We start from the raw sequence: 14,444 nt of genomic DNA on the forward strand, positions 1-14,444 counted from the left end.
TTAGTACGTTTATAATCCCTTTATTTTGATGACCTATAACTTTTTTATTTTTCCGTATAAGCGGCGGTATGGGGGCTCATTTTTTGCGCCATGATCTTTACTTTTTTTTTATACCACATTTGCATATAAAAAACTTTTAATACATTTTTTATAATTTTTTTTTTAATAAAATGTATTAAAAAAGTAGGAATTTTGGACTTTTTAAATTTTTTTTCGTTCACGCCGTTCACCGTACGGGATCATTAACATTTTATTTTAATAGTTCGGACATTTACGCATGCGGCGATACCAAATATGTCTATAAAAAAAAGTTTTTTACGCTTTTTGGGGGTAAAATAGGAAAAAACGGACGTTTAACTTTTTTATTGGGGGAGGGGATTTTTCACTTTTTTTTAACTTTTAAATTTTTTTACATTTTTTTTTACACTTGAATAGTCCCCATAGGGGACTATTCATAGCAATACCATGATTGCTAATACTGATCTGTTCTATGTATAGGACATAGAACAGATCAGTATTATCGGTCATCTCCTGCTCTGGTCTGCTCGATCACAGACCAGAGCAGGAGACGCCGAGAGCCGCACGGAGGAAGGAGAGGGGACCTCCGTGCGGCGTTATGAATGATCGGATCCCCGCAGCAGCGCTGCGGGCGATCCGATCGTTCATTTTAATCGCGAACTGCCGCAGATGCCGGGATCTGTATTGATCCCGGCACCTGAGGGGTTAATGGCGGACGCCCGCGAGATCGCGGGCGTCGGCCATTGCCGGCGGGTCCCTGGCTGCGATCAGCAGCCGGGATCAGCCGCGCATGACACGGGCATCGCTCCGATGCCCGCGGTTATGCTTAGGACGTAAATGTACGTCCTGGTGCGTTAAGTACCACCTCACCAGGACGTACATTTACGTCCTGCGTCCTTAAGGGGTTAAAAGGGGTTCATAGGGTAAATTTGGCTGATTGTGGGCGTCCGACTGTAAGGACCGCCACCGATCACAAGAACAAAGATCAAATTTTCTCCCACCAAGTAAATGGAGCGGCAGTGTAGCTTTTCTCCTTTCATTCTCTATGGGAATTCTTAACACTGCTAAGTGCTGAACTTGACAATGTTTGGAAGAACCCCAGACAGCTAATAGAGTGGTGACAGAGCATGCCTACTGCTGCTTTGTTTACTCAGAGAACATCTGACCTCCATTCTCTTGGTTGGAGAGGTGTTGCAGTGGAGAGATCCCCAATGATTAACACGGGATAAACCCATTAAAGGGGTACTCAAGCCCTAACCCTCATCCCTTTATCCACAGGATAAAGGGTAAGTGTCTGACCCACTGGACCCTCAATTTCCCCCCAACCCCCGCGATCTCCTGAATGGCACCCCGGTCCTTCTCGTGCATGGAGTAGAGTCGACATGCCCCTTCCATGCATTCTCTATGGGAGAGCCGAAAAGAGAGAGAACAGTCCTCAGCTGTCTTCCACCCTCTCATACAGAATAGTGGTGAAGGGATGTCGACCCCACTCCGTGCACTAGGGGAGCAGTTGTGCGGTTCTAGGGACTGCGAGGGGTCCCAGCGGTTGGACTTCCCCTGCGATTAGACACTTATCCGCTATCCTGTGGATGGTGGCTTGTGCCACTATTTATACTTATACCCCAATCCACAGGATGGAGACAAGTGTATGATCGCAGGGGATGCTAGCTGGAGAACAGGATTACCAAAGCGCCCATTGGAATGGCGCAGCATTAAAGGGGTTATCCAGGAGTAGAAAAACAAAGCTAATTTCTTTCAAAAACAGCTCCCATCTGTCTCCAGTTTGGGTGTGGCTCTGCAGCTCAGTTCCATGGAAGTGAATGGAGCCAAGTTGTACCACCACACCCAACCTGGAGACAGACGGGGAGTGTTTTTTTTGAAAGAAATTAGCTCAGTTTTTCTATTCCTGGATAACCCCTTTAATGGTCTATAGTAGTGTTGGGCGCGAATATTCGAAATGCTCATTTTTACCGCGAATATAGGCACTAATATTTAGAATATTGTGATATATATTCGTAATGAATAATATTTGTTTTTTTATTTTTGGGGGAATATTTTGTGAATATCGGCACTTCCAGTCAGAGGACACGGATATCTCCCTTCTTTTAAAGATATAATTGTGCATGCGCACTATGCAAATTTCATTACAAGTTTTCGCATAGAAAAAAAAGAACGAATATAGCAAATATGTGAATTTCGCGAACATAGGACGAATATTCGTCCATATATTCGTGAAATATCGCAAATTCGAATATGGCCCCTGTGGCTCATCACTAGCCTATAGCAGTGTCAAAGATAGCCTAGTAAGGTGGCTAAGATAAACAATTAAAATGGCCTTCTATGAGAGGGAACACCACTACCCAAGCCTCTGCACAAAGAGATGAAAACAGCTGAAGGAGCACAGTATCCGAGAAGTGCTTCTGCTCCTTTGTTTTAGCAATCAGTGGGTGTCTTGGCACAGGGTCCCCAACTAATCAAAATTTTTAAAAGGTCACCATGACATGTTAAAAGTGCTTTTGAAACTGAAAATACCCTTTAGACTAGGCCTATACAGACTGTGTGTAGCAAGATTTTCCAATGTTACTATTCACTGACAGATGGTGTCTGCAGGAGCGCATTACGTTGCATACAACTCAATGCGTTTCCCAGAACATCAGCTGTAGCTCAATTTTGGAAAATATTGCTATACATTGTGCAGTCTGAGCCTCTGGTCAATGTTTCCCAACCAGTGGCTCTCTAGCTTTTGCAATAACTACAACTGCTATCACTTCTTTTAAACCCTGGAGAATCCCTGATAAAAGCCTTTTATCTTACCACTATACCCCTCTAGACACTGAATCAATTACTCCCAGTAGGATTACTAATGCATTGCGACAGATTACTAATGTATATTCACAGTACAATTAGTCAATTCATTGAGAATGAGCTTATGTATTGCATGTATATATGCAGAGACATGGAAACAAATGCGGCCGGATTGTGCTATATCGTATAAGAACTAAGCAGAGGTTAATAAGGCTGAGCTGAATTTATTAGGATTGCACAGCAACAAAATTAAAAATAAAAATAATATTATATATACACACACACACACACACACACACACACATATATACAGTACAGACCAAAAGTTTGGACACACCTTCTCATTCAGAGTTTTCTTTATTTTCATGACTATGAATATTGTAGATTCACACTGAAGGCATCAAAACTATGAATTAACACATGTGGAATTATAGACATAAATGTTTGAAACAACTGAAAATATGTAATATTCTAGATTCTTCAAAGTAGCCACCTTTTGCTTGATTACTGCTTTGCACACTCTTGGCATTCTCTTGTTGAGCTTCAAGAGGTAGTCACCTGAAATGGTTTTCATTTCAAAGGTGTGCTGGTGTGGAGGAGGAGGTGTGACGGTGTGGGGGGCTTTGCTGGTGACACTGTTGGGGATTTATTCACAATTGAAGGCATACTGACCCAGCATGGCTACCACAGCATCTTGCAGCGGCTGCTATTCCATCCGGTTTGCGTTTAGTTGGACCATCATTTATTTTTCAACAGGACAATGACCCCAAACACCTCCAGGCTGTGTAAGGGCTATTTGACCAAGAAGGAGAGTGATGGGGTGCTGTGCCAGATGACCTGGCCTCCACAATCACCGGACCTGAACCCAATCGAGATGGTTTGGGGTGAGCTGGACCGCAGAGTGAAGGCAAAAGGGCAAACAAGTGCTAAGCATCTCTGGGAACTCCTTCAAGACTGTTGGAAGACCATTTCAGGTGACTACCTCTTGAAGCTCATCAAGAGAATGCCAAGAGTGTGCAAAGCAGTAATCAAAGCAAAAGGTGGCTAGAACCTAGAATATGACAGATTTTCACACTTTTTTGTTATTTCTATAATTCCACACGTGTTAATTCATAGTTTTGATGCCTTCAGTGTGAATCTACAATGTTCATAGTCATGAAAATAAAGAAAACTCTGAATGAGAAGGTGCGTCCAAACTTTTGGTCTGTACTGTATGTGTATATTATAAATATATATATATATATATATATATATATATATATATATATATATATATATATACACACACACACACACACCTATACACACACACACACACACACTATTATTGGCATGATATACTGTGTAGTATGTCAATAATAGAAGCCACCTTGGGTTCCACATCCTTTAGCAATACAAGTCATATTCTAGAACACTCCCGCTGTCTATAAGAATTCAATGTCCACCATATTCAGCTATTAGCGGTCATTCACGTGGCTCTGCTGGAGATATTTGTTGTTATTGCCGAGGTTGAAAATGCGTTAGCATGCAAAAGTTGTGCATTTTCAACCTCGGCAATAACAACAAATGTCTCCAGCAGAGCCACGTGAATGACCGCTAATGAGGGAACACCGAGTCCACCGCTATGGCTGATGGAAAGGGTTAAATCCTGCACTGCAATCAGCCTTCGTGACTGATGGCACCTCGGCAGGCAGCAATTGAGATTGGACAAGCAACGTGAGTCATGTAATGCCAGTGCATAACATGGGCCCGGGTCCGTGCTGCACAGAATAAAGCACATTTGCTTCTTTTTATGTCAGCCCATTACAAAAAAATAATAAAAAAGGGATTGAGCAGTCACAGCAACCCATGCTGAGAAATCTGCCGCCAGGAAAAAAAGAGTAATATATAAAAATGGCTGACAGTTTTGTTACAGACGGAAAAGGTTTTTACAGAATAAAAGAGTTGGTGGTTTTCTTGCTCAGCAAAGCCTCAGGCGGGGAGATGTTTAATATATACAAGCGCTTAATTATTAAAAGGTGGAAGAGGTGACTGTCCGCAAAGCTAAAGGCTCATGACTGTGTAATTCTCCGAGACATCCTTCCAATACTTATAGATCCTCTCCTGCCTGTGAAGCATTAGCAGAATAGAGGTCATGTTGTGCCGATCACCATAATCGCTGCTCAGAAAGCTGACACTTGCACCCCTCACCTGTTCCTTGCCAGTTATTGGCGCGGTCTACGTTCTGCTGCCAGCTTCTGACCTCTCTCTGCAAGCGCGCCGTCTCTTCCTCAATCTCGAAAAGGCTGAGCTTGGGAGATTCGGGAGCAAACTGATGGTTTATTAAGGACCACAAAGTGAAATCTTAATATTGTAAAACTGTAAAGACGCAGAGGCTTAAGAAGGGATAAAATACATGAGATGAGCTCTTAATGCAATAACATTTCAATTAGAGAGAGTTAATGAAAAAAAAAAAAAATAATCATTACCTGTAATTACATGTGATTATTGATTGAATTTTTTTTCTCTCCCCTTGTGCACCAATGTACGATCAGCTATTTCCCTTAAGGGCAGGAGAAAAAAAGCCATTTCAAATACACAAAAATCTTCAATGTCAATCGGACCTGCTCAGAAGCTTAAAGGGGTACTCTGGAACAAAAAAATAAAAAATGTTTTTAAATGAACTGGCTCCAGAAAGTAAAACAGATTTGTAAATGACTTCTATTAAAAAAAAAAATTAATCCTTTCAATAATTATCAGCTGCTGAAGTTGAGTTGTTCTTTTCTGTCTGGCAACAGTGCTCTCTGCTGACATCTCTGCTTGTCTTGGGAACTGCACAGAGTAGAATAGGATTGCTATGGGGATTTGCTTCTAAACTGGGCGGTTCCCGAGACACGTCATCAGAGAGCACTTAGACCGAAAGAACAACTCAACTTCAGCAGCTGATAATTATTGAAAGGATTAAGTTTTTTTTAATAGAAGTCATTTACAAATCTGTTTTACTTTCTGGAGCCAGTTCATTTAAAATCATTTTTTTTTTTTTGTTCCAGAGTACCCCTTTAAGCTTCTGAGCAGGTCCGATTGACATTGAAGATTTTTGTGTATTTGAAATGGCTTTTTACTGAAAGGATTAATATTTTTTAATAGAAGTAATTTACAAATCTGTTTAACTTTCTGGAGCCTGTTGATTATATACATTTTCTGGATAACCCCTTTAATCCTTCCAGTACTTATCAGCTGCTATATGCTCCAGAGGAAGTTGTGTAGTTCTTTCCAGTCTGACCACAGTGCTCTCTGCTGAGACCTCTGTCCATGTCAGGAACTGTCCAGAGTATAAGAAGTTTCCTATGAGGTTTAAAGGAAAACTATCGTGCAGAAATATTTATCCCCTATCCTTTGGGAACCTCCGTGATCTCCTGCATGGTACCACAGCCCTCCCAGGGAACGGAGCGTGAAGATCCCAGCACAAATCTGCAGCCGACATGCCCCCTCTATGTATTTCTATGGGAGAGCCAGAGATAGTCGAACACTGTATTTTCGGCTCTACCATAGAGATACATGGAGGGGGCGTGTGGGGGTCAACACACCCTGTTCCTGGGAAGAGCCAGGGTCCCGTACAGGAGATTGTGGGAGATCCCATCAGTCGGACCCTTCATGATCAGACACTTTTCCCCTATGCTTTGAATAGGGAATAAGTTGTCCTACACAGTAGTTCTCCTTTAACTTATGCTCTGGACAGTTCCTGACATGGACAAAGGTGGCAGCAGAGAGCACTGTGCTCAGACTGGAAAGAACTACACAACTTCCTGTGGAGCATACAGCAGCTGATAAGTCCTGGAAGGCTTAAAGATCTCTAAATAGAAGTACTTAACAAATCTGTTTAACTTTCTGGCACCTGTTAATTTGGAAAAATAATCTGGAAAATGATTCTGCTGGAGTTTCCCTTTAAGTCTATTTCGCATACAGTATATACTCGAGTATAAGCCAACCCGAATATAAGCAAAGGCCCCTAATTTTACCTCAAAAACCCAGGAAAAGTTATTGACTCTACTATAAGCCTAGGGTGGGAAATACATCATCCCCCCATGTCATCATCCCCCCCCCCTTCATCATCACTGCCTGTCAATCCCTTCATCAGTGGTTTTCAACCTGCGGACCTCCAGATGTTGCAAAACTACAACTCCCAGCATGCCTGGACAGCCATCTGGAGGTCCGCAGGTTGAAGACCACTGATGAAGGGATTGACAGGAGGAGAGTTCACTCGAGTATAAGCCGAATAAGGCCACCTTTTTGCATTTACATTTTGCCTGCAAGTCCCAGGCTGATAGCGAGTTAGCAGAAAACCCATTGACATAATAGGTCCCTATGATAAGGTAAGTTTGGATCAATAGATCTGCTGTTTGGCTGGTCTTGCAGTCATAACACAGATCGAAAATTGTGGCCGTATTAGGTATAACATAGTGTTAACAGACAATAATAAATAATCGTGTTCTCTTTTTGCGGTTATTCCCATTCTATAAAGCAGTGGTTCCCAACCTGATTGAGTCTGACTGTTGCAGCCTTCGGCTGTCTGGGCATGCTGCAATCTGAATAAAAACACATAGAAAATGCATATAGTGTGAACTGACACCAACCCACTCAGGAGTCTTAGCCGTTCTGGATGAAGTAGTCTAGCAAGTGAATAGGATGCATAATTACGGATTGAATCACCCCCTCTCTTTGCAAAGCCAGAGGATTCATGGGAAAACATGAATGACAAATCCTATTTTGTTCTGAATTACAAACATGTTCGAAACCTCATGCCTGCCACATCAGCTCAAAAAGGTAAGAACAAGACATACACAAGGACTTCACACTATTCTGTAATCGCCTATGCTGCACTATATAACCAAAAAGCTTTAAAGCCTTTTTGGATTATAAGACAGAGAAATGCCAGACCCCTTGCTATAAGAAGCAAGAACAGTGTAATATTAGATTTTGGAGTATCATTTAATGAAATGATATGCTTTATCCCTAGGCCACCTTTTGAGGATAAGCAAACTCTATGTCTCATTTGCTTATACCAGTGTTTCCCAAACAGAGTGGCTTCAGCTGTTGCAAAGCTACAACTCCCAGCATGCCCGGACAGCCTTTGGCTGTCCGGGCATGCTGGGAGTTGTAGTTTTGCAACAGCTGGAGGCATCCTTGATGAAAAATACTGTCTAATACAATAGTCATGAAGATGAAAAAAAATTCTAAATCTTATGTAAAACTTCTGGCCTCCCCCCCCCATTCAATTTCTTTATGGGTCAGGTGATCGCTGCAGCCTTGTCATTGCTTACTAGGCACAGCTCTGTATTAATGTGATTGGTATTACTTGAATTGGATGAAGCTACATAGTGCTACAGTACCAGGCACAGCTGCTACAAAATGTATGTCAGAGCCCGTTTAACAATGACGAGGCCGCTGCGATAACTCAAGTCACGGCCCCTTAAGTGCTGGGAGTCAGACTCCTTTTCCACAGATTTAAAGGGGTTATCCAGGGGGGGGAAAAAAACAACCACACACAGACATATATATATATATATATATATATATATATATATATATATATATATATATATGTGTCTGTGTGTGTTTGTTCAACTGGCTCCAAAACGTTAAATAGATTTGTAAGTTACTTCTATTAAAAAAATCTTAAAGGGGTATTTCAGGAAAATGTATTATTTTCTTTTTATATATATATATATATATATATATATATATATATATATATATATATATATGAACTGGCTTCGGAAAAGTTCAACAGATTTGTAAATTACTTCTATTAAAAAATCTTAATCCTTTCAGTACTTATGAGCTTTTGAAGTTAAGGTTGTTCTTTTCTGTCTAAGTGCTCTCTGATGACACCTGTCTCGGGAACCGCCCAGTTAAGAAGAGGTTTGCTATGGGGATTTGCTTCTAAACTGGGCGGTTCCCGAGACACGTGTCATCAGAGAGCACTTAGACAGAAAAGAACAACGTTAACTTCAGAAGCTCATAAGTACTGAAAGGATTAAGATTTTTTTATAGAATTAATTTACAAACCTGTTTAACTTTCTGGAGCAAGTTGATATATAAAAAAAAGTTTTTTTTGCTGGATAATCCCTTTAATCCTTTCAGTACTTATGAGCTGCTGAGGTTGAGTTGTTCTTTTCTGTCTAAGTGCTCTCTGATTACACCTGTCTCGGGAACTGTCCAGAGAAGAAGCAAATCCCAATAGCAAACCTCTTCTACTCTGTGCAGTTCCCAAGACAAGAAGAGATGTCAGCAGAGAGCACTGTTGCCAGACAGAAAAGAACAACTAAACTTCAGCAGCTGATAATTATTGGAAGGATTAAGATTTTTTTATAGAAGTAATTTACATTTTTTAATAGAAGTAGTTTACAAATCTGTTTAACTTGGAGCCAGTTCATTCATTCTCATGATATAAAATACATTTTTTTTCTGGAATACCCCTTTAAAAAGGATAAGCCATCACTATGGCCACTTTATCATATTAATAACTTCCCCAGTCCATGTCACTCTCGCGAACAATTATACCGTAATAATTTCAATATGCAAATACAAATTTAGCGCCGAAACAAGCGTCATTCAACAAATAGAGAATTTCCATGCACAGTCATACTGAGTGAGAGTACAGCATTTAACCTGTGTAGAGATGCTGTGAGTTGAGGTTTGCAGATATTAACATAAATGAATAAATAAAGAGAGAAAGATACAAGACACACTGTCACGTAGCTGCCCCATTCCTTTATAAAATTATCTATTCCTGCAGACAGCTTCAGAGATATTATTCAGAATGCACGTCTCGCAGCTGGGATTGCAGGATGAGGCCTTTGACATACGTCTATTAGCAGAATCTCAGTACATTTTTACAATGGCCTATTCTCTAAGGACCATTGGACGGCGCGTTTACGTCACCCAGCAGGAACAGGATACAGTTGTTTGCAGCTTCTGTATAAATGAGGGTCTGGAAGCAGGAAGATTGTCTTGAATGGCACAGAACTTCTCCCATAGTCTATAAAACACAGGAAAACAGTATGGTTATCTCAGTATGGAATCGCCAAACCCAATATCCTCAGAGACTCTTATTACACTGAACATAAAAGGCTTTAATACATTCCGTGTAAAGGATTCTGACAAGTGAAATGAGTGCTAAATAGGTGGAATGTGTCACAAAAAAAATAGGGTTGATGTATTCAGAAGCTACACTAAAACTTCTACCATGACTGAAAAGGAATAAAAAGAATTAAGATAAAAAGCCACAATAGCAAAATAATGGAAACAATAAATAAATAAAATGAATGAATGGATGAATAAGTAAATAAATAACATTTCTAAGGCTGGGTTCACACTACGTTTTGTACTTACCGTTCCCGTATATAGCTGGGAGGAGGGGGGCGGGGCTTAATCGCGGCGCCCGCACTCAGCCGTATAGGGGAACCGTATTTAATGCATGTCTATGAGCCGACCGGAGTGAACCGCAGCCTCTGGTCTGCTGCGTTTTCGGCCATATGCAGTTTCCCGACCGCCGGCAAAAACGTGGCCGACCGCGTTTTTGCCTTCGGTCGGGAAACCGCATACGGCCGAAAACGCAGCCGACCGTAGGCTGCGGTTCACTCCGGTTGGTTCATAGACATGCATTAAATACAGTTCCCCTATACGGCTGAGTGCGGGCGCCGCGATTAAGCCCCCCCCCCCCCCCTATAAGGCTGGTATACGGGAACCGTAAGTACAAAACGTAGTGTGAATCCAGCCTAAGTGATGTTTCTGCTTAATAGCTTATAGGGGTTGTCTTAGGCAGACATATTGCTAGGCTATGCTATCAAGGTCTGATCGGCAGGGGGTTTGACTGGTGTGACCCCCAGCAGTTGCTAGAATAAAAGGGTCAGCTCTGCTTGGTAAGCAACGCAATGGTCAAAGCCATTTGCCTGCCGTTCAGGCATTGATCCATTATCCCAGTGATATTCCATCAAAATCTGTCTTCAGACAACCACTTTATATTTTTCAATAACAACTGGAGAGCATCCCAAACAACACACTAAAACTGTACATCATTTTACATGTTAGGGCAGTAGTTTGTGCTTAAAGGGGTACTCCGGTGAAAACTTTTTTTTTTTTTTATAAATCAACTGGTGCCAGAAAGTTAAACAGATTTGTAAATTACTACCATTAAAAAAATATTAATCCTTCCTGTACTTATTAGCTGCTGAATACTACAGAGGAAATTACTTTCCGTTTGAAACACAGAGCTGTCTGCTGACATCATGAGCACAGTGCTCTCTGCTGACATCTCTGTCCATTTTAGGAACTGTCCAGGGTAAAAGGAGATCCCCATAGCAAACATACTCTGTTCTGGAGAGTTCTTAAAATGGACAGAGATGTCAGCAGACAGCACTGTGGTCATGATGTCAGCAGAGAGCTCTGTGTTTCAAAAAGAAGAGAATTTCCGCTGTAGTATTCAGCAGCTAATAAGTACAGGAAGGATTAAGATTTTTTTAATAGAAGTAATTTACAAATCTGTTTATCTTTCTGGCACCAGTTGATATAAAAAAAAAAAAAAATAAAATAAAAGTTTTTCACCGGAGTACCCCTTTAAGAGCAGCTCTTCCTAACAAAGGACTGAGGGGAACAGTTTATACACCTGCAAGAGAATCTTTAGTATAGAAATTCACCAAATGAAAGAGACTGGAGGCACTCAAGTTTGCTGCGGGTGATTTATTCCAAGTCAGGTATACAGGTAATGCTCAGTCGACGATTCGTTTCGCGCATGTGCGCGAAACGAATCGTCGACTGAGCATTACCTGTATACCTGACTTGGACTAAATCACCCGCAGCAAACTTGAGTGCCTCCAGTCTCTTTCATTTGGTGAATTTCTGTACATATCCTGGAAGAGCACCAATGAAGCGGAGGATCCGTGAGTAGCAAATGTGCATAGCAACCGAGTGGTATCTCCAGAGTGCACCCAGTGGCAGTGCCAACTTTGATCTTTGTCTTCCTTTTGGACTCTTTAGTATGTTACTCCACAGTTACACAGTGTACACCTTCTGCATTTTTGCAAGGTTTACACCTTTGTTGTAATTTTTTATTCCATCACTGGTCTCTCATAGGTTTTCAGCATGGTGTCCGGTATTTTACTGGACAAAATAGCTCAGCATGCATGAAACCAACCTTACATAAAAAGGTCAAAAATAGTGCAGTAGAAAAGCGAAAGCCACCAACTACTCAGATTTGTATTCTTAAAGCGATAAAAATGTCAAAAAACATCTTTTGCTGAGATCCCCTTTGAATGTGATTTATAAACAGGGAAAGCGAGAGGCATTGTGCTCCACTTCCTAGCCGTCCGAGAGACCCATACATTTCTGTGGATAGACTTCTATACAAAGAAATGTATGGATCTTGGCTGGGGAGTAGAGCGCAATGCCGCCTGCTTCCCTGGTTTTTAAATTACGACTGCGGAGGGTCTCAGCAGTGGGACCCAGTGCGATCAACAACTTTTGACATGTCTGACTGATGTCAAAAGTTGTTTTTAATGACAGTAACGCTTTACCCTCTTAATGATGCTGATGCGCCTTTTTATGTTGGTTTTTAAAAGGTCCTTATTTTAGCCAGCAGTGTTTAAAAATAAATAAAAATTTAAAAAAAAGGTCACGAAATGTCATGCTTCAAGTTGTTTTATTAAAGGGAACCTGTCATCTTGGAAATACAGTCCAACCTGCAGGCAGAATGTTACAGGTGGACCAGCTTAGGCGGTAAACCTGTCAAACCGTAACGCAGGTGTCCTAAAGCGAGCTCAGGGAGGACAGAAACCTCCTGTGGAGTAAAAGCTCCAGAATAACTTGTTGTCCAATTGGCGGTCCTGACTGACCGCTCTCTTTATATGCACATGTATATGCAGATAACTCTCCATTACTAAGTAGGGCCGCCCATTCAACTACTTAGCCCAGAATGAGCAGAGATTTACATAAATAAATAGCTAATTATCCTGGACTTTTCCCACAAAACTCTATATCAATCTGCTCAGATCCTCCTGCTTTTTAACAGGATGCTGATTGCATATTGTAGATGCAGTCTAATGTGACATGTGTCCTTTAACATAAGGGGAAAAAATCTCAGAAAAATATTACATAAAATATTACATAAAATATTACATAAAATATTACATTTATAGAGCGGCCAAAAAGCACATAAGATTTACTGTCACCTGTTGCTCTTCATGTAAGCCTGCTGATACTCTGCTGGTAGTTTCAGAGTTGCTCTGTGGAGGAAAAAAAAAAAAAAAAAACAAGCTCAGGCTGCATTCACATCTCGTTTTTGCAAAACGGTTCCTGTATCAGGTTTTTTGTAAAAAAAACAAAACGTATGTATGTCTCAAAACCAGACCGAACCGTATACAACTGTATATAGCTCGGTTCGGTTTTAAACCGTATACAGTTGGAAAACGGATGTTCGGTTGCATACGGTTTAAGACGTTAAAAAAAAAACAAAAAAAAAAAACGGATATATACGGTTTTATGTTTGTCCTAAAAATTCTTTATGTTCTACTTGTGGGAAGAACTTTTGACGTGCACTGTGCATGTGCAAACTGCAAAACCGTATTGTACAAACTGGATGGAACCGCACGCACATATGGTTCAGTACGGTTCCCATAGACCACCATTAAAAAAAAAAACCTATACAGGTTGTATCCAGTTTTTCACCCGGACATAAAACCATAGTAGACTACAGTTTGGTATACGGGGAAAAAAAAAAAAAAAAGATAAAACCGTAAATGAAACACAACCGGATGCTACGGTTGTCACACAGTTTTCTATGAAATGTCTATACATACGGTTAGCAATACATTTTTTTCACTGAAATCGGATTCAGGGACCGTATTGCAAAAACGAGATGTGAATGCAGCCTCATCCATAAAGAAAACTGTCTCTCAAGTAGCATCTACTTTACTACAAAGTGCACCTGTCATATCACAAAAAAAATGTATGCTTCTATATGTTACGCACTAGGTTATGCAGATGCTTTACAAGTCTTTTATGTGTCTGTCTTCTGTATTTGGCTCAGAAATCCCTCAATTCTGCTGCCCACTCATTCTTACATCCACTGCTCTAGAAGGGGTGTGTCCAAAGAAAGCACTGAGCCCACCCTCACTCACCATGCATTTAATTCCTCCCCGAGTCTGCTGTGCTGGCTCTCATCCAATCACTGCAGGCTGCTCTGTAACCCCCTCGCTCTCTGTTTTCATGCTATAGTCGGATAGGACAGGAGTGAGCAAAGAGGAGTGCTAGTCCCATTCTCCCTTCCTGGACTTTGTCCCAGCCTGTGTTTTAGTTTGGACAAAGATGATTCTGCAGCCGGACAGGATTATGTTCCGGATGGTCTGGGGACCCCTAGGGTTTTTTTTTTTTTTTTTTTTTTTTTTTTAATATAACCCAGGATTTCTATAAAAAAAGGAGATTCATTTATTAGAAAGGTTAATATTTTGCCAAGATGTACAACATATAAAATGTTTTGGATTCAGTTGAGACTGGTAAAGGAGTAAATACCTCTAATATAAAACTTCTTATGTCACTGGTAAAGTAGTATATATCTATCTTATATAAGACTTTATATGTCACTT

The 14,444-nt window shown here is 40.8% G+C and overlaps 1 protein-coding gene across 12 annotated transcripts in view; it reads right to left on the minus strand.

Moving 5' to 3' along the window:
* TEDC2 (tubulin epsilon and delta complex 2) overlaps window positions 1-14,444 on the minus strand; it is a 206,158-nt gene that overhangs the window by 78,655 nt on the left and 113,059 nt on the right. For all 12 annotated transcript variants that reach the window (XM_056533680.1, XM_056533681.1, XM_056533677.1 and 9 more), the window contains exons 6-8: window positions 13,032-13,085; window positions 9,766-9,844; window positions 5,014-5,134 (exon numbers count right to left, since the gene is read on the minus strand). In XM_056533680.1, coding sequence (XP_056389655.1) covers window positions 5,014-5,134; window positions 9,766-9,844; window positions 13,032-13,085 — 254 coding nt within the window. The remainder of the gene's footprint in view (window positions 1-5,013; window positions 5,135-9,765; window positions 9,845-13,031; window positions 13,086-14,444) is intronic.

This window comes from Hyla sarda, chromosome 8 (genome assembly GCF_029499605.1).
Source record: "Hyla sarda isolate aHylSar1 chromosome 8, aHylSar1.hap1, whole genome shotgun sequence".
NCBI lineage: Eukaryota > Metazoa > Chordata > Amphibia > Anura > Hylidae > Hyla > Hyla sarda.